The sequence below is a fragment of the Tamandua tetradactyla genome, chromosome 7, assembly GCF_023851605.1.
Source record: "Tamandua tetradactyla isolate mTamTet1 chromosome 7, mTamTet1.pri, whole genome shotgun sequence".
Lineage (NCBI taxonomy): Eukaryota > Metazoa > Chordata > Mammalia > Pilosa > Myrmecophagidae > Tamandua > Tamandua tetradactyla.
Window position 1 is genome coordinate 132,588,175 of NC_135333.1, and position 25,664 is coordinate 132,613,838.

Consider the following 25,664-nt stretch of genomic DNA (forward strand, 5'->3'; position numbering starts at 1 on the left):
GAATTCTGAACTACTGGTGGCAAAGAATGAAGTCTACCTGACCTTGTGACTAAAAGCAGGTAAAACAGACTGTGAATTATCAGCCCATTGCTTCAGTTATTCTGCTTTATATGGCTGATAAATGTTATTTATAGAGCTTAATATCTGATGAGATCAAAAAGTGAAGAGACCACAGATATGATCCCACTTTTTCTCAACAAGGTTTGATACTGTACATTCAAGACAGAATTTAATGTTTTAAAAGAATGCATCTTTTCTGTTTTAAAATTTTTTCCTGATTTTATAAACATGTTAGACAATCTTCAAAATACAAGGCAGTATAATTTCTCTTTAGGACCCATAGTCCCTATTCAATAATCTAGTATCCAAACTGCTGCTTATTTCCCATGATTCTTTACAAACAGACTCATCTTTCTTTAAACACACAAGGCTACAGATGCCCCCAATTGTTAGGAGAAGAGAAAGAATTAACAGAATATTAAGATCTCTAGTAACCACAGATAAAATAGCTAAGAAAATGTACATCTTCTCTTTGTCCTGCACCCCCAGTTTTTTTTTTAATTTTTATTTTTTTATTGATTAAAAAAATTAACAAACAAAACATTAAGATATCATTCCATTCTACATATACAATCAGTAATTCTTAATATCATCACATAGTTGCATATTCATCATTCTTAGAACATTTGCATTGATTTAGAAAAAGAAATAAAAAGACAACAGAAAAACAAGTAAAACGGTAATAGAGAAAAAAAAGATTATACATACCATACCCCTTACCCCTCACTTTCATTGACCACTAGCATTTCAAACTAAATTTATTTTAACATTTGTTCCCCCTATTATTTATTTTTATTCCATATATTCTACTCTTCTGTTGATATAGTAGCTAAAAGGAGCATCAGACATTTTTCTGTTTTCACATTTGCAGTCTCATTGTGAAAGCTATATCATTGTTCAATCATCATCAAGAAACATGGCTACTGGAACACAGCTCTACATTTTCAGGCAGTTCCCTCCAACTTCTCCACTACATCTTGAACAACAAGGTGATATCTACTTAATGCATAAGAATAACCTCCAGGATAACCTCTAGACTCTGTTTGGAATCTCTGAGCCATTGACATTTAGTCTCATTTCACTCTTCCCCCTTTGGTCGAGAAGGTTCTCTCAATCCCTTGATGTTAATTCTTAGCTCATTCTAGGGTTTTTCTCAGTCCCTTGATGCTGAGTCTCAGCGCACCCCCAGTTTTATGAACTCCAAATGCTCCCAAATAAAAGTTAATCCCAGACATTCCCAAATACAACTAGCTCTCTAACCTGAATTTTGACTAAAATCTAAGGCCAATGTGGTGATTTGGGGGTCATGAAATCTGAGACTATAATTCTTATCATGAGCAAGAGCTTTGAAAGATCATACTGAGATATCTCTCCATTCAGACCTATGAGGCCAGCAAACCAAACACTCAGCCATTTGCTTTAATGGTCCAAGCGCTCTAGGTTTTGGGTGTTTTCCTGTTATCCCTGATCCCTCTGCATTTTGTTCTGATTTTGCAGATGAGAAAACAAGTTAAGCACTAAGGTGTTATAATTCAAAGATTTTAAGAAATCTGGGTAAAGATTCCAAGAGTAAACAAGTTTTTGCTCTGATTCTGATAGAGGGGAAATGGAAAAAAAGATGCTATGACAGTCGTATGACAAGTAGAATTCCAAAGAAAAAGGGAAGATGCATCACATAGCAGTCTTAGGGAAATTTTAACACAAATATTTTCAGAAATATTTAAAGGAAGAATAACTAGACAAATCATGTAATATGCAGATTATAAGAAAACAATATACACCAAAAACCCTTTAACATAATTTCAATTGGTATTAACAAATAATTAATATGACTCATTAACATTTAAAAGCTTGTTATTAAAAAAAAGAGCAAGAATTGGACCGTTCAACATACCTCATTTAGGTATTTTCCTGCAAAAAAGGTTTGATAACCACACATTGATCTGAGAATTGCTGGGAAAGTATTTGGTTCTTGGATCTTCTGCCAAGATTTACTACTGCAGTTTCCCTCTAAAGTGTTGTTAACAACGTGATGATTATGTGGGTACTTCCCTGTCAGGATACTGGCTCGGCTGGGGCAGCAAAGAGCACTTGGCACATACTAGAAAGGGAACACAAGCAAAAAAGACAAAGTTACACAAGCAAGGCAGATTTCTTATTGCTTTTAAAAAGAATAAAGAAAGCTGCTCAATATTGTAACTTCAAATTTTAATTCTTCTGTGCAACAGATTTTTTTTTAACACATTACACACTTCAGAACTGCTCTGAGTCACACAGTGGAGACAGTAAAGAAAACAAAGAGAACAGATTTTTTTCTTCAGTTGGTTTCTTTCAAGCAGGATGACATCGTAGTAATTCTGATCTCATTTCCCAAAGAAGTAATACATATATGCAAGCAGGACAGCATAGCAGGCATAGTTAAGATTATTTGAATCTAAGGTAACCAGGAAATAGAGGCTCATTTTCATGCTGATAAATTCCCTGTTTCAGTTGATAAATTGGACACATTTTATTTTTCTCTCTATTCTAATTTTGTTTCCATTAGCTACTGTCATCAATGACTCCCATTTTACCCACTGATACCTGTACAAGTCTTAAACATATCATCAAACCACTTTACAGAAAAATAATACTAGCTTATACTCTCACCAACAGGGAATGAACTCCTATTCCTGTACACTTTCGCCAAAACTAAATGATATCCCTTTTAAGTACATAGCATTTATTTTGCCTTTCAAATTGGATACAGCATTTTAAAATACTGGTGAAGATGAACATTCTCCACATGCAAAATAACCAATTGTGTTTATGTGAATTGTCAGCTCATGCACTTTACTCATTTTCTTCCTAGGCTACTGATCTAGTGCTACGAAAGATTTGAGTTAAGGAAGGATTCAGCCATGCTACAAATATTTCCCATTTTTACTTTTGCTTTTTAATTTTGTTAGATATTTGACTTCTGTAATTTTTACACTGGCAACTCTCTTAATTTTCCCTTTTCGTATTCTATTTTATGGCCAGTACCACCCTGTTTTATTGTATATTCATACTACATTTCAGATCTCATAGGGTAATTTCTTTCTTTTAAAATTACCTTGATTTTTCTTACCTGTTTATTCTAGCAACTTTTAGAATCACCTACTTGAGTCTAAAAAAACTTATACTGCGGTTCTGTTAAAATAAAAATCTACTTATTAAATACTTTTATTATATCACTCACCCAAGTTCTGTAACTTCATTTATACAGGTCCTACCCATTTCTTGCCACCACCATTTAATCCTAGAGAGTTTATATTTTACTGCTGTTATATGTGGTATCACTCCCCTTTACAATTTTTCTAATGGGTTATATGGAGAAGGTAATAAATTTCAATTTTTCATTTCCACCCTGCTGAATTCTATCATTTTAAAAGTTTTTCAACAATTCTCCTGTATTTTCTAGGTCAAAAAACCAAATAAGTAGAAACAATACTTTTTCCAATAGTTTTACTTCCTATTTCCATAAGACTTATGGCAATGACTAGATTTTCCAGAACACTAAATGAGAAATGTTAGCTTCTTGTCTTGTCTCTAATAGCAGTGTTATTTTTTTGAAATATTCTCCTACCAGTTTAATAAAAATATAAAAATGTATTCTTCTACCAGTTTAATAAATTATCAGGAAAGGATGCTAAACTTTCAAAGGTCTTTCAAGTATCTACTGAAATTATCATCTACCTTCCCTTCTTGCAGTCTTGGTGTCATGTTGCTAGATTATACCAACATTACTAAATTACAGTACATCAGGCTCTGCAGTAAGTGTATCAACTCATTTAACTAAAAAACCTAGAAACTACTATATACAAATGGGGAAACCAAGGGCCAGAGAAGTTAAATAACTTGACCAAGGCCATACAGCAAAGACAAGAGGCAGACATAATATTCAAAACTATGGTGGGCTTTGAAATTTATTGTTTTGAATATACGTTATTTTTCACAATGAAAAGAAAAAAGAGCAAAATGAAGCAGGCCGGCGATGCTGCAGTTCAACAGCTTACCTAATATTAAGCTACTCTTTTATTACTAAACTACAACCAACTTGGTTATAGTCCATAATTCTTGAATTTAATTTGTTAATATTTTGGATCTATATGTTTATATATAGACACACATTTTTTGCATATGTGTGTGATTATCTTTGTCAGGTTTTGCTATCAGGTTTAAGTGACCTGCAGGCTTTTACCATAGAACAATTAACACAGAGTAAATGTTACTTGATTCTTACAATTTCCTAACTTCAAACAGTGAACTTTTTAATAGAATTCTCTAGTTCTGGGTTGTAGAACAGACTTAGAAAAAAGTTGCAATTAAGCTTCAACTGATAAATTATACTTCAATGAAAAGACATTTATATCACCCCAAATAATTCCTTCCTTCAGATTGGGCATTTTACCTGGAAAAAAGCCAAGCAGATTATCCAGGAATTATCCAGAACTGCTTCTTCTTAGAAATTAAATACAATTTAAGTATTAAAAAAAGTTGCTAGCTTCAAAACTTACAGCGCTGGAGAAAGTCATCCCCATGTCTCCAATGAGGGCCTTGGTTTTCTTTAGTGGTGTCTGTTAAATAAGCAATTATTAGTTAAACAATTTCTACCAAAAAATTAAAACTAACCAAAATTTGGGTTTGTTATATCCTCCTCACAATCTATTATTCATAAATGGTCTGTTCCATCTGAAAACTAAACAACAGCCAAGAGTCCTGGGTGAATATGGAGATGAACCAAACAGATTTGGTCACAGTCATTGACATCCTGTGCAAAAGTTCAGGGGGACATAATGCTTAAAAGAAGGGAAAGTTAACTGCTGATGGCATTATTCTAACAATGCTATTTTCAGTGTGACAAGTTTGGTGACTTTTTTTTATATGTCAACAGCCATCTCATGAGGCAGTTATTGCTATTAATTCATCCTTAGAAGCCAGGTATAGGAAATACGAAAGGAGCCATCCATTCTTTTAAATAGAAATAAAACATATTTCAAAAGCCAAAGTCCTGAGGTTCAGACACAGACTCAAAAAATCAGATACTCAGTGGTACAGCACACCTCTAGACTACAAGCTCACCGCTCTCTGCACCAGACTGATCAACATCTTGAGGCAAGTGGAAAAAGATGTACATAGAACCCTGGCACGCAAAAAAAAATCAGAAACAACTTTGCTTATAGCCTTACTTCTCATCTTTCATTCAAATCTAAGATCCTGACAAATACACTGAACAATTAACTTCCAATCCCTGAGTGAGGATAAAAGTTTGAAGATGGTCATTTAGATATAAGGAACATTAATCATGGTTAGATTCGAAACAAGAAAGTAGTACTGAAGAGGCTCATACTGTTTTCAGTTTAAGATGATTCTGCAGTACCTTTGAAACTAAAGATCATATTGAATGTAGTTTTAAGTTTTTGTTCTATTAATTTCCTAAAGATTGATAATTCAAATAATAACTCAAGAAATAGATTGAAAAAATTCTGTGGACTTAAAAAAAAAAAAAAAAGAATCCCACAGGTGATACCTGCATCAGATACAGTGAAACATTAGAGATGAACCCACTACACAAAAGTCCACTGCAAAGACGACTGAAAGATTCCTAACTAAGGCAAAATCATGCAAGTGCTGTAATCCTTTGACCTGTGTTAGTTTAGAGGGTTGACCAGTGTTTAGTCAACTATGGAAGCAATTCTTAAAACTTTTTTGGGACAGCGATTTTCCTCTCTCCACAAAAATGGAAAGTTTCAGTAAATTAAAGCATTCCATAACTCCACTGGGTCCCTGAACGTCACCTAATGAACGTCTGATCTATGGTATAAATGATTATATATACTGGTATAGTATGTGTAATGACATAAGTCAGTATCATCAGAGTATTCTAAAATAGGAACAAAAAGCATGGGGCTGTGGGATCATAAGATACCTGGGCTTTGCCACTTATCACCTATATGGCCAATAAGCTGAAACTCAAGTTTTAGTTTCCTTTTATATTAGAGGACAATATCTATACCAGAGAACTTCTGTGATGAATGAAGCACAAGTGCAGTACACCTCATACCCTGCCTAGCTCCAAGTAGGTTCTCAAATCTTAGCTCTTCCCCTTTAAGTCCTATTTGACAATTAGTGGTAGAATATTCTGAAAAGGGCTGCAACAAGAGAACCCAAAATTCTCTGCAGAGTTGAGAGGAATGTTATGCTTGACTTGTTCTCTTGACTTAATTTTGGTTCCTCTCTCCAGTTACAAACACCTACAAGAAATAATTTGCTACTGGCTTAAAGAAGCAAATATTAATAACCTATAACGAAGAGATTTAAAAAATACACAGCTGATGCACATACAGGTTGTTTCCTATGAGAATTGAAGTAACTGAATTCTGAACACTTTATTTTATTTTTTGGCATGGGCAGGCTATGGGAATCGAACCCGGGTCTCCGGCATGGCAGGCGAGAATTCTGTCACTGAGCCACTGCTGCACCACCCTGAACACCTTATATTTAAATGATGAATTTTGTTTTCAATGAAGATATGAAAACTTGATATTAGTTAAGTGCTTTAGTCCCTTAACAGCTTGCAACAGAGATGGCTTGCTTTTCCTGTACAAAACACACTTCAAGGACAAGAGAATAAAAAAATAAGTAATATTATAGGAAAGAAGATAAAGTGTAGGAGCTGGAATGGGAGCAAAACCAAACGAAGAGCCACACTAACTGAGAAGGATGGTATAACTAGGGTATTAAACAGTGAGAAAAAGATGTGACTCTTCCTCACTAAGTCAGATTCAAGTTTTGGTGGATAAGGGAAATTAATTCAAGGCTTTTCGATGTCCTAGCCGGGCAACAACTAAAAGGCAAAGAGGCATTCACAATGGGAAGTAAGGAGTCAAAATGTGAGTATCTTAAACTAGAAAGGACTCTTACTCTTGATCACAGCTCTCAGTAAGAGATGTATTTTACCTCACAATGAGGAAATACATCCTTATAGGTATGCTTACCTTTATTACATGTAACAGAAGGACCCTTCCTATTCTACTTTATTCCACAGGAAAGCAAAAATGTTGGCAGCTACTCATCAAACTGATTTCAACAACTCAGTCATGGGTTGAGACCAGCGGTTTGAAGCCACTGAGCTAGGGTGTTACCACACTGGAAAAGTCAGCAACCTCTTGTCTAAAGTGTTTTCCAAGTCTCAGCATTCAGCTAAAAGCAAAAAGAGAACTGAAAGGAAGAGTCCAATAGAACCTTTTTTTTTTTTTTTTTAATCTGAGAGGAATTCCAGACCCAGGTTCAAAGGACTAGTCAGGGTTTTGTCTGACTCTGCCTTAACTATTTATGTGACCCTGAGCAAGCTGCTTTCTGCGCCTCAGCAAGTAGGGGTTAGACTGGATGTTCTCAAAGACCATAAATTCCAGACTCTAAGATAAAGAAGCAGAATTAATTCTGGGAAAGAATAAAGTCTCATGACACACAGTTTTGATGCAAAATGCAACACTGACAGCGAATGCATCGGCCAGGTGTTCAATTAGGCTAATTAAATTTTCTTGATTCCTGTGAGGAAAAGCACACCCCGAACAGTTCCACAGACTATATGCCAGAATAGTTCATTTCAGTACTTATCTCATAAATATTAGGCACGGATGTGGTAGCCACAAATGCAGAGGTGACCGAGGACCCACTAAGGGGGCTGAATTTGATTGGCTGTGCTGTATCTTGACACAGAAGAAAAACAATCTTGGTTTTTGTGCTCTTAGCCAGCACCTACCCCTCAGTGGTTCAACTCACCCCCAGCTGGCAGTAGTAAGGTCCTAAGAGCCCTGTGTGGTGCATTAGTGCGTGCGTGCGTGCGTGTGCGTCAGCCCAGAAAAGAGTTGGAGGAATAAAGAGAAAAACAGAGTTCGGCAGTCCCTCAAACCTGCTTACAGGGCCTCAAGTAGCAAAACCAAACTACCCAGGGGTAAAGGCGGCCCGTTCGATGAGTGGGGTGGGGGGTCAGAAACAAGCAAGAAACCAGGGAGTCAGCCTGGGAGATGGAGGGGGCGGGGCACAACAGAGGAATAAGAGTTACCATGCCGCCGAGCACTTCGTCTTGGTCGTCGGTGAGAAGCAGCACCACATTGGGCCTCCGAGTGCCCGCCGCCACCCCCGAGACCCCCAGCAATAGCAGTACCAGAGCGAGGCTACAGCTCCTGCAAGAGGGCAAGCAGCGGGGACCGCCGCGCCGGGGCCCACCTGGGGCTAGAGGAAGGAGCCGCATAGCGGACAGGGCTCCGGGGGAACCCCGGGACGTGTCAAGCGACTCGCAGAGGGCGGGAGGGTGAGAGACCCAAGAGCCGCAGGAAGAAAAAGCGGTGAAGGCCGGGTCTGGGGTCAGGCGTTTTCTTCCCAGGAGCGATCACGTGAACCGGGGCCAGGGGGCGGAGCATGCCGTGCAAACACGTGACGGCCGGCCGCGGGAGGGGCGGGGCTGCGGACGGAAAGGGAGGAGGGTTGGAACAGCTCGCAGGGAAACGGCCGGAAGTACCTGAGAAGGGGGAGAGAACCGGAAGAGAGCGAGACCGGGCTAGTCTTAGGTTAAGGCTTTAGGTGGGTTCTAGTAGGACCTGCTTCTAAGCGTTTAGTGGAAAGATTAAATGGAGGGAAATAAGATGAGAAGGAGGAAAAGGAGTTATCAAACAGATAACTAGATTGAAAGGGAAAGAATATGGCTACCGGATATTAACATCAGCTGATAGGTAAAGGCTGGCCCAACCGTATTTTAGCCCCGAGTCAGCAAATATTTATTGAGGACCTTTTTGCTTATTCGTGTTTAATTTTCTCTACTCTTATGAGGTAGGTATCAAATTCTCTTTTTGCTCACCTATTAAATTTGCCGCTGGTATTCCAAGTCAGCTCTTTTTAACTTCAAACCAAATGTATGTTCTACCACTCTATAGCTGACGTAATAGTTAAAAGAAAGCAAGCTTAGGGATCTCTTGACAGCTTTACCCTAATATCCTTGAATTTTTGAAATCGCTCTTTGAAGATGTTAGAGGATATGAACGTTGAACAAAAACAAATAAATCAAACTCTGAATGGTCACCCAATGTATTAAGTAACCTTAGGGAAAAAAATTCTGGGAAACACAGAGCTCCACACATTTCTGTGGTCTGCCGAAATCTATGAAAATATAAATGTCCCTGGTAAGGTCAACTGTCAAGCCTATTTCCAACTTGATTCAATAGGATGTACCTCCTTGCTCCTAACAAAGTATACTTTCTCTAAACTCAACTATCCAACAAGAAAGGTTTAAAACTAGCCTTCAAGTTAAAAATAAGATGAAAGTACTTTGAAAAGTAATGTAAACAACTATTGGGCTTATGCAAAAGAAGGGTTGCCTTTGTTTTACTACATAAAAAACATAAATCTACAGAAGGCAAGAGAATCATAGTTCCGTTGAAAGAAAGAATTATTCTGAGAAACTGGTCAGAACAGTTCTAGGACAGCCGGAGTACTGGATTATAGCCTCCAGGCTAAGCTAATTTTGTGAGCCAGTGGAATAATTAACTCCCAAAGTTTGGATTTCAAGAATTCTGGGAAGAATTTCTTGCACAAAAAGAACCCATTCTATCTTCCCTGTTGCCCCAAATTGCAAAAGTATGTTATTGTTTTGCTTCAAGGATAGATTGTAAACAGAGACTGTGTAATTAGGCGTCACCTTTGTTCTAGATGCCAAGCTAGTGCTGAGAAGTCAAACAGTCCCCCTTTCTTGGAACTTAATCTAGTGGCAGACAGACATTAATCTAATAGTCACAGAAGTATATAATTACAAATTAGAAGAGGCACTATGAAGGAAACTTAAAGGGTACAATGAGAACAGAGGAGGAAGAGGGTGGGGCTAACCTAGTCTACGGTGTCCCAAGATAGTGACCTTTGAGTGAAGGTCTAACGATTGAGTAGGAAATAACTTCATAAGAGGTAGTAGGGTGGAATGTCTTTTAGGTAGAGAGTATAGCAAATGCAAAGGTCTTGAGTACATTAAAAAAAAACTAAAAGATGCCAGTGTAGTTGGAGCAGAGGGAGAGGAAGGCAGGTGCCAGACTTTACATTAAGGATTTGGGTCTTTATCCTGAGGCTAATGGAAAACCACCAAAGGTGTAGAAGAGAACTATACATGATTTTTTAAAAAAAAATTTTTTATTTTTAAATTTTTAAATTTAAAGAAACAAACATTCTTAACATATTCTGTTCTACATATATAATCAGTAATTCACAATATCATCACACATAGTTGCATATTCATCATCATGATCATTTCTTAGAACATTTGCATCAATTCAGAAAAAGAAATAAAAAGACAACAGAAAAAGAAATAAAACGAAAACAGAAAAAAAAACTTACACATACCATACCCCTTACCCTTCCCTTTCTATTTCAAACTAAATTTATTTTAACATTTGTTCCCCCTATTTATTTTTATTCCATATGTTCTACTCGTCTGTTGACAAGGTAGATAAAAGAAGCATCAGACACAAGGTTTTCACAATCACACAGTCCCATTGTGAAAGCTATATCATTATACAATCATCTTCAAGAAACATGGCTACTGGAACACAGCTCTACATTTTCAAGCAGTTCCCTCCAGCTTCCCCATTACATCTTGAATAACAAGGTGATAGCTACTTGATGCGTAGGAATAACCTCCAGGATAACCTCTCAACTATGTTTGGAATCTCTCAGCCTTTGACACTTTGTCTCATTTCACTCTTCCCCCTTTTGGTCAAGAAGGTTTTCTCAATCCCCTTGATGCTGAGTCTCAGCTCCTTCTAGGATTTCTGTCCCTGTTGCCAGGAAGGTCCACACCCCTGGGAGTCATATCCCACATAGACAGGGGGAGGGTGGTGAGTTTGCTTGTTGTGTTGGCTGGAGAGAGAGGCCACATCTGAGCTACAAAAGAGGCTCTCTTGCAGGTGATCTTAGGCCTAACTTTAAGTAGGCTTGAGCTATCCTTTGTGGGATTAAGTTTCATATGAACAAACCCCAAGACTGGGGGCTCAGCCTATACCTTTGGTTGTCCACACTGCTTGTGAGAATATCAAGAATTCAACTTGGGGAGGTTGAATTTTCCCCCATTCTCACTATTCCCTAAAGGGGACTTTGCAAATACTTTTCCACTCGCTGATCAAATCACTCTGGGATTCATCAGGGCATCACTCTGGACAAACCAACAAAATCTCATGTCCTACCCAAAGTTCCATGTGCTTATGGTGTTCAACCAAGCTACACATGATTTTTTGAAGATCCTTTAGAATGTGGAATGAAGAGCCGATTAGAAGAGGCCCAGCAGTCCCACTCCTAGGTATGCACCCAAGAGATTTGAAAACATGTCCACACAAAAATTTGAACATTAATATTTATAGCAGCATTATTCATAATAGCCCAGAAGTGGCACATCACAAATGTCTCAAATGATGAGCAGATAAGCCAAACAAATCAGGTTGTTTAAAGCAGCATAAATTTACTCCCTTATAGTTATGGTGGGAGCTAAAAGACTGAAATCAAGGTGTCTGCAAGGCCATGTTTCCTCTGAAGTCCAAAAGAAAAATCTGTTACCTATCTCCTTCGGGCTTTGGTGTAGCTGGTAGTCAATTACCAGTGACTGAGTCTCTGCCTTAGTCATCACATGGAGTTCTCTCCTCTGCCTCCTGGGTATCTTTTCCCTTTCTTATAAGGACACCAGTCTTATTGGGTTAAGGGCCCACCCTACTCCAGTATGACCTCATTTTAACTTGTCTAATTTCACCTGTAATGACCCTATTTCCAAATAAGATCATTTTCTGAGGTTCTGGGAATTAGGATTTAATCTTATATTTTTGGGGGGTGGGGCACAATTCAATCCATATCCTATCTCCATTTAATCAGTAACTCAGTCTGGCTTCTTCAGAAATCAGACGGATCCTGAAGAATGACCATAGACAACCACACACTCCACCAAAGTATTAGTCCCAATTGCAGTGGCCATGCTGGATGTGGTATAGTCCCAATTGCAGTGGCCATGCTGGATGTGGTATCTTAGCTACAGCAGATTAATATGGCCTCAGGTACATACATGGTAAGAACCACTGACTCAGTGAATGCATTCTTTTCTATTGCAATTGGGAAAGAAAATTGGTAGCAGTTCACATTCATTTCATATGGAATGGACAAAAAAGACAATCGCACTTTTATCCCAGGGCTGTGTGAATTCTACTCTTTGCCATAGTATAGTCTGACCTGATCTAGATTGTCTGGGCATCCTGCAGATTATCACATCCATTGAACGCATTGATCAATATGTTTAAAACAATGACTGATGAATACATGCAGACCAGGCAGGATGAACAAGGTGTGACTAGCATGTTGGAAGCCTTGATAGAACACATGTGCTCCAGAGGAGGGGAGATAATCCCTAGGAAAAGAAAAATTTTATTGAAAAAATCTTAATATACATGCTATCTATATATGGTGCACAGTCAATGGCTCACAGTGTGTCATGGCCAGGTTCATGTGTCAACTTGGCCAAGTGGTGGTACCTGTTTGTCTGGTTAGGCAAGTGCTGGCCTGTCTGTTGTGATGAGGACATTTCATAGAATTAAATCATGATCCTGGCAGCTGCATCCACAGCTGATTCCATTTGTAATCAGCCAAGGGGAGTGTCTTCTGCAATGAGTGATGCTTAATCTAATCACTGGAAGCCTTTTAAGGAGGATTGAGAAGAGACAGGTTCTTCTTCCTGCTTTGGCGAGCCTCTCCTGTGGAGTTTGTCCAGACCCTCCATCAGAATCGTCAACTTCACAGCCTGCCCAGTGGATTTCGGACTCTGCGTTCCCACAGTTATGTGTTGATTCTGTTTCTCTGGAGAACCCTAACTGATACACACTATCATCACATAGTTCATCACCATGATCATTTTTTAGAATGTTTACGTCACTCCAGAAAAAGAAATAAAAGGAAAAAAGAAAAAAACTTATATATACCATACATCTTATCCCTCCCTTTCATTGACTACTAATGTTTCCATCTACACAATATATTTTACCCTTTGTCCTCCCAATTATTTACTTATATCCGTATTTTTTTACTCATCTGTCCATACTCTGGATATAAGGAGCATCAGACACAAGGTTCTCACAATTACACAGTCACACTGTAAATGTTTTATCTTTATACAATTGCTTTCAAGAATCTAGGGTACTGGAGCACAGCTCAGCAGTTTCAGGTACTTCCTTCCAGCCACTCCAATGCACCATAAATTAAAAAGGGATATCTATATAATGCATAAGCATAACATCCAGGATAATCTCTCGACTCTGAACTCTCTCAGCTACTGAAACCTTATTTTGTCTCATGTCTCTCTTCCCTCGTTTGGTCAGGAAGGCTTTCGTAGTCTGTTGATGCCAGAGAGAGAGAGAGAGAGAGAGAGAGAGAGACCACATCTGAGTAACAAAAGAGGTTCTCTGGGGGTGACTCTTAGGCCTAATTTTCTGTTTTTTTGTATATTGTACATTGGGGATCACGCTTCATTCTTTTTCCATGTGAGTATCCCATTATTGCAGCACCATTTATTGAATTTTTTGTTTGTTTTTCTTGCTTGTTTGATTTTTGGGAAGTGCATGGGCTGGGAATCGAACCCAGGTCTCCTGTATGGCAGGAGAATTCTACCACTGAACTACCCTTGCACTCACATAGGCCTACTTTTAAGTACGCTTACCTTATTCTTTGCAGGAATAAGTTTCATAGGGGCAAACCCCAAGATCGAGGGCTCAGCCTATTGATTTGGTTGTCCCCATCCCTATGAAACTTTGAGACCTGACATTTTAGCATAGGATTTTAGGGGTCTAGTAGTCAGGGGCATACCACAACATTGTCTCCAAAGTATATGAAAATTAAGCTGAGTGTCTGGTAGATCCCTTTAGGCTCAGATGCAACACATTCTGCACCTAGGAATATTGCCCCAACCTCATATCTACTAACTTGGAAGGCAACCAGTTTTGAGTAGGGCTTGGAGCAGAAAAGGGTTCTGTAGCAGGCAGAGCTGGCTGCATAATCTGGGGCCAATGCAATGTTAATCACTCTTGGAAAATGCAAGATTACAAATAACTTTTGATAGTTTTTAATTTTGAGAAGTATTTTCTGCCCATGAACTCTTAATGGAGCTGTTGAGTGTATTTTTAATAGTCTGTGACAGCAATGGGATAAATTTGTGATAATCTGAAAAGATTTCAAGTCAGTTTTATGTAAGTAAATTCAATTTAAAATCTAAATTTAAAGTGGCCTTGTAATGCTTCCTCTGACATTTCCTGTAACTTGTGGCAGTCTTATAAGAAATTGAGAGTGGTGTCAAGATTTTCACTTAATTCAAAATGCCTGTTTATGCTTTCTATTGCTGTATTTTCAATTACAAGGAAAAAAATAATTTAAAATTGTTTTTTTTCCTGAATAATTGGTTCATCTGAAGCTTCATATGAAAATCATGTTTGTTTTTGTCAAATGTGATGATCTTTAAGTTTAATTTTTATTCTAAGCCAATGGATGTTTGCTTTGCCATGTTGCAAAACCAGATTCTAAATTCTAAAGAATTCTAATAACTCCTTGATATGCATTATTACAACATCCATGTGTACACTTTTATTTTGTAATAATTTACTGACAAAGTTTATTGTTTCAAAGGTGGCAGTTCCTAATCCCAGCTCTCAGGCCTAGGAGTTAAGATTTGCGCTAACACTGCAGTGATTGAGATTTGTGAATGGAGCAGCAAAATGATCCCAACACTGCCCTTATGCACAGTTCCTTTTCTCTCTTGCAGTTGCTGCTGCTGCTGCTGCCCCCATATCACCATTGCTACTCTGCCCCACCCTCTTTACTGTGAGGCTCCTAATTTGGTCTCAGGTCCCTTCCCAGTCACCTCGGGGTCCCAAGTACCTTGGACTGCTTCAAGGCACGTGCATTTGCCACTTGCTTGAGGCCTGCGCTTCCTGCCATGCTCACTGGCCCGGTCTGTCTTCTCTGATGATACACATGCTCCCGCTGGAATTTGGTTACAAAATACAAATTCAAAGATAAAATTATTAATAATTTCAAGATAGCAACAATAGGGCATTAAACCCATCATGGGGTCCTTTTGAGAGTGGTGCTCTGTGCAGCTCCACAGAGTACATGCCATGAAGCTGATCCTGGTGACAGGTCTGAGCTGTGGTGCAAGTATCCCTGCTCTTTGGGCCACACAATCCAGTAGACTGTATTGTGTTCCGGGTGTCAGTGGTGGAAAAAGGTGTAATGTGGAGCAAGCCCCAGTAGGAGAATTACAAGGTAGGTTCCTGGGGGTGTGGAGCAAGATCATTCCATATGTAGCAGGCATCTTTAACAGCTTCTGAAAATAGCTTCTGGTGCCTGAGCCTTGAAAGAGATAAAACTCTTGATCATGAGGCATCAGGAAAGCATGTTTCCTGAACTACTCATCATGAAACAGTTCCTCTTGGATTCATAAAGTTGGGCAGGAGAAGCAGCAATCCATTCATTTTGGAAATGGTACATTTGGGAACAAGCATAAGTAAGACAAGAAGGCATAAGCAAGCAGCATGAATAGTTAGCGCCCAGACTTCATATCACTCATCATGGTTACAAAAGTGCCCCCCCCCCCACCTCAGCACACATCTGGGATCCTGTATGACCAGCTGAAGGAGGAAGAAAAGCCCGAACTGGTTTTATGGGTTACAAGCTGGAAAGGGATGGTAGTTTCATCACAGCCTCATGGGGGGTGGAGGAGGGGTGGGGATGGTGTCTTGAAAGACATTGGTGAAAGTAAACCATCCTAACGGACAAAGCTTTTGAGTGGTGTTCATGACCATCCAGTTTGTGTGGAAGGAGAAGTACTCTGAGGTTAGAAAATATATGGACACATTGGCAGTGGCAAATGTCCTGGCTACCTGAGCACGGGCCTGGAGGGAAACTGTTTGAAAGACTGGCGACAAGGAGGCCTGGGGTAGAGGCTGGATGAGGCTCTTTTGTGAGCAGGAACAGACTGTGAAGATCTTTGTATCACATGTTTACGCCCACTTCCACTTACCATGGAAGACAATTAGACAACCAATTAGATGAAATGACTCAGGCAATTGATGTTAGCCAGGCTTTGTCAGTGACTACCCCAGTCCTGGCATGATAGACACATCAATTACTCTTAAAAATGTCTTTTAGGTAGGGTTGAGTGATCAGAACCTTGATTTCCAGTTGATACGCACTGAGCAACCAAAACCTTTCTACTATTTCAAAGGAAAGATTATATTCTATTACTTTGAAATCTAGTGTAATAAATAATTAATAGTCAAATTAGAAGATCTCCAAAATGCTTCTTAAGCACTCAAATTTTATGACTTAAACATCATTCAACATTAATAGCTCATATAACTGACTGTTTACTATGTATTACTATGCATTTTTTAAGATCTAAAACTTGATTGCTTCTGAGCTTTCTCTAAAACCTACCTCTTAATTGGAGCTGAAGGGATTAGATTGTGCAACAAGACTGATTATAAAAATTCAGAAATTCATTGCACAATACTACCTGATTGTAGCACAATCATGTAAATACTCGGAATGAAGCTGAATGTGAGAATGCTAGAGGGAGGAGGGCTGGGGGTACACATGAAACCAGAAGGAAAGATAAGACAATAAAGACTGAGATGGTATAATCTAGGAATGCCTAGGGTGTACAATGATAGTGACAAAATGTACAAATTAAAAAATGTTTTTTCATGTGGAAGAACAAAAGAATGTCACTATTGCAGAGTATTGAAAATAAATGGTCATTCATATTTTTAAAATTCAACTTCTGTGTGAGACTAAAGCAAGAAATGTTTATTTGGTACAAAATTTATATTTTGACTAGTACATTTTCTAATTTAACTAATATGGACAGTTTAATTGAACACTGTAAGTACATGGAACCTTGAATAGGGCATGAGATTTTTGTTGGTTTGTCCAGGTTAGTGTGATGCCCCAATAAATTCCAGAGTGATTTGAACAGTGAATAAAGAAGTATTTGCAAAGTCCCTTTGGGGGAATGGGGAGAAAGAGGGAAAATTCAACTTCTCCATTTGGAGAATTCCTGATATTCTTGTAAGCAGTGGGGACAACCAAATCAATAGGCCGAGCCCTCAATCTTGGGGTTTGTTCCTATGAAATTTATCCCTGCAAAGGATAGGCTAAGCCTGCTTAAAATTAGGCCTAAAAGTCACCCTCAGGGAACCTTTTTTTGTTGCTCAGATGTGGTCTCTCCCTCTCCCCTCTCCCCTTTCCCCTCCCCCCCCCCCCTCCTAACACAACAAGCAAACTCACTGCCCTCCCCCTCTTTGCATATGACATGACCCCAGGGGTATAAACCTCCCTGGCAATGTGGAACAGAAATCCTAGAATGAGCTGGGACTCAGCATCAAGGGATTGATAAAATCTTCTCAAATGGGAGAAGAGACCAAAAGACCAAAAGGGGGAAGAGAGAAATGGGACAAAATGTCAGGGGCTAAGAGATTTCAAACAGAGTCGAGAGGTTATTCTGGAGGTTATTCTCACACATTATATAGCTATCCCCTTTTTAGTTTATGGTGTATTGCAGTGGCTGGAGGGAAGTGCCTGAAACTGTAGAGCTATGTTCCAGTAGCCATGTTTCTTGAAGAGGAACGTATAATGCTATAGCTTTCACAATGCGACTGTGTGATTGTGAAAACCTTGTGTCTGATGCTCCTTTTATCTATGGTATGGACAGATGAGTAAAAAATATGGATAAAAAATAAACAAATAATAGGGGGAACAAAGGTTAAAATTAATTGAGTAGATTGAAATACTAGTGGTCAATGAAAGGGAATGGTAAGGGGTATGCTATGTTTGAGTTTTTTCTTTTTTCTTTCTTTTTCTGGAAAGATGCATGTGCTGGTTTGAAGGATGTATGTCCTCTAGAAAAGCCATGTTTTAATCTAAATCCGATTTCATAAAGGCAGAACAATCCCTATTCAATACTGAATATTTGAAACTGTAATCAGATCATCTCTCTGGAGATGTGATTTAATCCAAGTTGTTAAACTGGATTAGGTGACAACATGTCTCCACCCATTTGGGTGGTTCTTGATAAGTTTCTGGAGTTCTATAAAAGAGGAAACATTTTGGAGAATGAAAGAGATTCAGAGAGAGAAGAGCAGAACAACATAGTCACAGGAAGCAGAGTCCACCAGCCAGCGACCTTTGGAGATGAAGAAGGCAAATGCCTCCCAGGGAGCTTCATGAAACAGGAAGCCAGGAAAAGAAGCTAGCAGATGATGTTCACCATGTGCTCTTCCAGATGAGAGAGAAACTCTGTGTTCACCATATGCCTTCTCACTTGAGAGAGAAACCCTGAACTTCATCGGCTTTCTTGAACCAAGGTATCTTTTCCTGGATGCCTTAGATCGTGCATTTCTATAGACTTGTTTTAATTGGGATTTCTTTCAACCTTGGAACTGTAAACTAGCATCTGATTAAATTCCCCTATTTAAAAGCCATTCTGTTTCTGGTATATTGCATTCCAGCAGCTAGCAAACTAGAACAATTTGAATGTTCAAAAAAATGATCATGGTGAAGAATACACAACTATGTGATGATATTGTGAGCCATTGATTGTAACCATGTCAAGAATGTTGGCATGTCAGTTCATTGTTTATAATAAAAAAAATAAAATAAAATAAAACCTACCTCTTACCCCAGTTTTTTGGATCGAAAAATACAGCAGTCATTTTGAAGTCTAGTATGTTAAACTGAAAAATACAGATTGTATTGTATTCCAAATATAATTAGCCTTCAACAAAATCAAAGAGCAAAACAGTCCCCATGAGGCCAAGCTGAAACCCAGTAATAACCTTTGAATCCAGGAATGAGTGATCCCTGAAAATTAATGTAAAGGTTAACTGCTAGATTTTAGCAATCACCCTTTCCAAGAATAATCATGGTTTTCATCAGAGCAAAAAAAGTTATCAAACTGTAAAAAATGTGAGTCTTTTGAAGGTAATTTTTGTTTATTTTTAAATATTTTTATTGAGAAATCTTCACATATATATAGTACATACATGGCATAAATCAATGGCTTATATCACACAGTTGTGTATTTATCACCATGATCATTTTAAAAATGACTCCAGAAAAAGAAATAAAAAGGAAAAACTCATTCATCCCATACCCCTTACCCTTCTTTCTCACTGACACATAGTATTTCAATCTACCCAAGTTATTTTACCCCACATACTCCCCTATTGTTTTTTATCCATATTTTTTTACTCATCTGTCCATACCCTGGGTAAAAGGAGCATCAGACACAAGGTTTTCATAGTCACACGGTTATACTGAAAAAGCTATATTGTTACACAATCATCTTCAAGAATCAAGGTTACTGGAACACACAGCTCAACCTCCAGCCACTCCAATACACCATAAACTATAAAGGGATATCTATAGAATATATAAGAATAACCTCTAGGATAACCTCTTGACTGTGTTTGAAATCTCTCAGCCACTGAGACATTATTTTTTCTTACTTCTCTCTTCCCCCTTTTGGTAAAGAGGCTTCCTCAATCCCATGATGCCAGGTCCCGGCTCATCTGGGACATCTGTCCCACGTTGCCAGGGAGATTTTTACACCCTTGGGAGTCATCTTCCATGTAGCGGGTAGGGTAGTGAGTTCACCTGCAGAGTTGGCTTAGAGAGACCATGTCTGAGTCACAAAAGAGGTTCTCTGGCAGTGGCTCTTAGGCATAATTATAAATAGGCTTAGCTTATCCTTTGCAGGAATAAGTTTCATAGGAGTGAAGCCCAAGACTGAGGGCTCAGCCTATTGATTTGGTTGTCCTCACTGCTTGTGAGAATATCAGGAATTCCCCAAATGGGGAAGTTGAATATTTCCTCCTTTCTCCCCAGTCCCCCAAGGGGATTTTACAAATATTTTTTTTATTCATCAACCAAATTACCCTGGGATATATTGGGGCATCACACTAACCTGGACAAGCCAACAAAATCTCATGTCCTATTCAAGATTCCATGTACTTATGGTATTTAAGTAAACTGACCATACAAGTTAAATTAGGTAGTGCACTACCCAAAATATAAATTTTGCACCAACTAAATTGCCCCTTTGGTCTCACACAGAAGTTGAAGTTTTAAACTATGGACCATATCATTCATTACCCTGTATTCTGATTTACCTTAGTCCTATCCAGAGCGGCTTCATTCATATTTCTATTTGAAGTCTAATCCCTTCCTCAACCTTTTCAACAGTTCCTGTATGGGGTACTGTTGACTTTCATAGCTTCAGAGTTCTAACTCTGAGGCTTAGGTGTCACATAAGTATCTAGCATTTCTGGGACTAAGTTATATACAATTAGCTCAGTATATCAGAATTTAGAAATAACAGTTACAACTCATGAATATATATGACTGCTGTACGAGCTTACAATCTAAGAACCTCTACAATAGGTAAATGATAACCTATGCTCTCAACTTCAATTCACCGAATTTGTATATTATAGTTAGCCCATGTGAGTGAGGCATGATAATATTTGTCTTTCTGTTTCTGACATTTCATTCAACATTCAGTGTGAATGTAGTTTTAAATAAGAGATGTCAGAAGGTTTTTTAACAAGACCTTGAGGTCTGTAACAGGTTTGGAAGGAATTTGAATGGTTGTAGTCTGTAGATTCTTGACAAGATTTACCAAAATTGCATTTTAGTCTACAGTAAATTATACTCAATTTAGAGACAGATGTTTCTTAGCTCCTTGTAGTTATGATGCAGTATTGGACCTTGTATCCCATTTTGCCTGGTACAGCATTATTACTATAATTACTTAAACATTAAAACTAAAGTTCCAACTAAATTAAAATAGGGATTAGTATCAGTGATGGATTAATCTTAGTAATTCTCACTTTACTTATTTTCTTTAATCATGATCAGTTTGACAATATTGTTCTGTTAGATCAATAGTTTATGTTTTTTAAATGAATGAATGAATGAATTTTTTAATTTATGAAAACAAACAATACACTTAGAACCACCAACAACGGATATCTTAGTTAGCTTAACCATAGCATATTTAAATAAAATACCCATATAATCATGTAAAGCCTCTGTTAGTGCAGTAAGTTTCATAAACCAATTTAAAATTAAGGCACCAAGGGAAAAAAATCTACATATTCAGATGGCAAAGTTCTTAAATTCTAAGTATTAAACACTAACTTAGATACCATTTGATCAGCTGTCAAAACTGAATGTTCTCAAAATATCAAGTAGAAAGTTCTTACAAATGAACAGTTTACTTTTTTTTTTTTTAAAGAGAGAGGGAGGAAGGGAAGGAAAGACAGAGAAGGAAGGAAGGATGGAAGAAAGGGAAACATTTTCTTGTTTTATTATATTTTGTTTGTTTGTTTGTTTGTTTTTTACATGGGCTGGGGCCGGGAATCGAACCGGGGTCCTCCGGCACGGCAGGCAAGCACTCTTGCCCGCTGAGCCACCGCGGCCCGCCCTGAACAGTTTACTTTTAATATCCAGTTAGTCAGCTTTAAAGTGAACTTGCCTAGGGCGATCCAGGAGAGCAGTACAGGGAGGATAAAAGGCTCCTCTTTGCCTTGTATCACTTTTAGGATTCTATTTAATGGAACTCACTTTTCTTAGGAAAGTAGGTACTTGGTTGGTCTTTTCTCTAGTTTTCTTTTTATTCATTCAATTAATTAATTAAACACTTATTTATTGGACACCTACAATGTGCCAGGGATTGCTCTATGTGGGGAATATACCAGTGAACAGACAGACAAAATTCCTGCCCTCAAGGAGCTTAAATTTTGGTGGTACAAGACAGAAAATAAATAAGTAAATTTTATAGTATGTTGGAAGGTAGTAAATATTATGGTAAAAAAAAAAAGAGCAAGAAAGGGGGGATAAGGGATGGCTGGGGGAGGGGGAAAGCTGCGAGGAGGTACAATTATAAATAGGGTGGTCAAGGAAGGCCTTTCCAGAAGGTAACAACTGAGCAGAGACCCTTTGTGGATAAGAGAGGAGTCCTGCAAATATTGTGTGGGAAGATCTTTCCAATAAGTGCAAAGATCTTTCCTTGCTTTTTTTTTTCTTTTTCTCTATTAGAGAAGTTGGTTTATAGAACAATCATGCATAAAATACAAGATTCCTATGGACCATCCTATTTTGAACACCTTGCATTGATGTGGAACATTCGTTACAATTGATTGCACATTTTTATAATTTTACTATTAACTACAGTACATGGTTTAACTTAGAGTTCCTTGTTTGTATAGTATTGTTCCATGGATTAAAAATATTTCTTTTCTGTTACCGTATATACACTCTAGCATTTCCTCTTTAAGTCATATTCATATATATTTTTTAGTGCTGCTAATTGTGTTCACAATGATGTGCTACCATCATGACCATCCATTACCAAAACATTTACGTTGTGGCAAATACGAACCCTGCACATTTTAAGCCTTAACTCCACATTCCCGACCTCCACTCAGTCCCCAGGTAACCTATATTCTAGACTTTGACTCTATGAGTTTGCTTATTCTGAACCTCGCTGGTTTTTATTTTGCTAATTTCCTCTCCTGTGGTGACTTGGTTACAAAGAGGGAATAGGAAATGATGTTGAAGTTTTGATTACATTAGAAAATGTTGAGTGTCAGTGGCCTGTTGTTTTTCCTGGCCTCTTTATCTATCCCCTTCAGTTCATTTCGAATTTCTTTATTATAGGTCCAGATAAAGCTATCCTAAATGTGAATAGTGCTGAAGAGTAGTAGTTATCATGTATCTTAGTAGGTGGTGAAAGAGAGAAATCAACTGAGAAAGAGATTCAGTTTCAGCCTCTCCCCCAGGAAAGTCCTACTTGTTGCAAAGTTTCGCATATGAAGGAAAGGACTGCAGTCAATGCAGAGGACAGTAGGGGGGAAAAAAAACCCTTCAAAACCAAAACAACAAAGAAATAATTCTACTCCCCTCATTTCAGACTTTTAAATGTTGAACGGAAACAGTAGTAGTTAATACAGTTATAAAAGCATAAAAAGTACTTCCAGTATAATTTAAAATTCTGGTTACCTGAAGGAAAAGTTAGAAAGCTTCCTTATATTAAGTGCTTTTCTTACATTAACTCCAATTTCAGAAAGGCCTGTTGCTTTCTTACTATGTCTACAAGTATTGTAGTGGTGATGCCAAAGGACATCAGGTTTTTACTGTAGGGCCAGGCTTTACCGTGAAAGTGGCCTGAAAAGTGAAACGTGTGCCAAACAAACATAAAGTCCCATCATTGTTCACCAGCCCATTGTTGCCCCTTTTAGAAGTATGGCAGGTATTTTTTTCTAAAATATTTTTATTGACAGATATGCACACACAGTCCATATATGGTGTAAATCAATGGCTCACAATAGCTTCACATAGTTGTGTATTTATCACCATGATCATTTTTAGAACATTTGCATCACTTCAGAAAAAGAAATAGCTCATACATGACATACCCCTTACCACTCCTTCTCATTGACCACTAGTATTTCCATCTACCCAATTTCTTTGACCCCTTATGCTCCCTATTATTTGTTTATATCCATAATTTTTTACTTATCTGTCCATACCCTAGATAAAAGGGGCATCAGACACATGGTTTTCAAGTCACACAGTCACATTGTAAAAGTTGTATCTTTATACAATTGTCTTCAAGAATGTTGAAGCTTTCACTTTGTAAAAACTATATTGTTACACAATCATCTTCAAGAATCAAGGTTACTGGAACACAGCTCAACAGTTTCAGGAACTTCCCTCCAGCCACTCCAAAACACTATAAGCTAAAAAGGGATATCTATATAATACATAAGAATAACTTCCAGGATAACCTCTCGACTCCATTTGAAATCTCTCAGCCACTAAAACTTTATTTTGTCTCATTTCTCTCTTCCCCTTTTTGGTCAAGAAGGCTTTCTCAATCCCAGGATGCCAGGTCCTGGCTCATCCCGAGAATTCTGGCCCACATCACCAGGGAGATTTACACCCCTGGGAATCCTGTCTCACGTAGCGGGATGGTAGTGAGTTCACCTGCTGAATTGGCTTAGAGAAAAGGCCACCTCTGAGCAACAAAAGAAAGAGTTTCTCTGAGGGTGACTCTTTGGCATTTTTTTTTTAACATGGGCAGGCACCAGGACCTCAACTCAGGCCTCTGGTATGCAGGCGAGAAGTCTGTCTGCTGGGCTCCACCCGAATAATTTTAATTAGACATAGCTTATCCTTTGCAGGAATAAGTTTCATAGGGACAAACCCCAATACTGAGGGTTTGGAGTACTGCAGGTATTTAACAGCAGTAGGAGATAGATGAATATGTATTCCATGAAAAAAGGAAATATGTTTCATTCATAATGAAATCCAGTCTTTTTAAGGAATGTGCCTTCCCAGCTAAGCTTTAAGAAAAGGACACTTTGTGGATCAACAAATTCAGTTTCTCTATGTATCAGCTTCCTCATCTGAAAAATGAAGGTAAAATAGTATTTACTTGATTTATAGGGTTAAAATAAGGATTGAATGGGATTATTAACGTAAATCAATGAGGACAGTGTATGGCACACAAAAAGTACTCAGAATGCTAATTATTACTAAATTCACAAAATAGCCACAGAATGCTTTCACCGAGGCTTTAGTGTAAAGATACATCTCTCGGGCAGGCCAGGTGGCTCAGCAGGCAGAGTTCTCACCTGCCATGCTGGAGAGACCCTGGTTGGCTTCCCGATGCCTGTCCATGCAAAAAAAAAAAAAAAAAAGAGAGAGATACATCTCTCAAGACTGCTTGTAAACCTTTTACTTTCAAGGCCAGAACTAGCTCCTTCCATTTATTAATTCAGTCATCCCACAAACATTTATTAAACTTATTCTGTGTCAGGTCTTGTGCCAGGAAATTGGTTGATCTTACTCCAGTACTTAATTTTTCACCAAAAACACACACACACACACACACAAAACAGGTGTTCACAGCGTTATACACCAGGTCTTAAGGATTTTAGGAAGATTACGGTCAGAAACTAAGAACGCCTTTAAAGGCGCTCAAGTCAGGTGGGAAAGTGAGAAGGGCTGGGCATTGTGCCTGAAAGGAACTCCTGGCCTAGGAGTATTTATCGACGTTTATAACTCTCCCAGGCATTATTTCTGGCTGGTGGCTAAATAGGATGCAAGGGTTGCCGTCTATTTGAGTTAAATCATGTGCTTACGTGAAGGTGGCAGCGGCTAGAGTGCCCTTCCCCCTCCAGGCTGAAGTCCTCATCCTGATCCTCTCCTTCTGGCTACATCCTGCTCCTAGATTCTCTTTGGGGAGTGCCCACGGCCGAAGTCGGACCTCACCTGTAGCCGGATCTCCGCAAGGCCAAAGGCGTGGCCGCCTCCCCTCTTTGCCGGGTGGGGAGCCGAGGGGCTGCGGCTCGGGTGCCGGCCGGGGGGAGGTTCGCGTGCCTCGGGAATCCGAAGCCTGCTGGCGCCGCGCCCGGCCTGGGGCACACCGCCCGGGACGAGGCCGCGCCTCC

At 38.7% G+C, this 25,664-nt stretch overlaps 1 protein-coding gene and 1 long non-coding RNA gene across 4 annotated transcripts in view; both read right to left on the reverse strand.

The window, feature by feature from the left end:
* The window catches only part of GNS (glucosamine (N-acetyl)-6-sulfatase), a 48,915-nt gene extending 40,409 nt beyond the window's left edge, over positions 1-8,506 (reverse strand). Inside the window, exons 1-3 of one of the 3 annotated variants that reach the window (XM_077111306.1) lie at positions 8,314-8,505; positions 4,599-4,658; positions 1,955-2,161 (exon numbers count right to left, since the gene is read on the reverse strand). In XM_077111306.1, the coding sequence (XP_076967421.1) occupies positions 1,955-2,161; positions 4,599-4,622 (231 nt within the window). In that variant the 5' untranslated portion in view covers positions 4,623-4,658; positions 8,314-8,505. Of the gene's footprint in view, positions 1-1,954; positions 2,162-4,598; positions 4,659-8,149 lie in introns of all 3 variants that reach the window. The other 2 variants (XM_077111304.1, XM_077111305.1) reach the window with 2 other exon arrangements.
* A 1,778-nt stretch (positions 8,507-10,284) lies between these two features.
* Positions 10,285-25,602, reverse strand: LOC143642650 (uncharacterized). The gene is made up of 3 exons (XR_013155775.1): positions 25,486-25,602; positions 15,022-15,126; positions 10,285-13,487 (listed from the first exon to the last, which is right to left on the reverse strand). It is a non-coding gene; the product is annotated as an uncharacterized LOC143642650 (long non-coding RNA).
* Between the last annotated feature and the right edge of the window lie 62 nt (positions 25,603-25,664).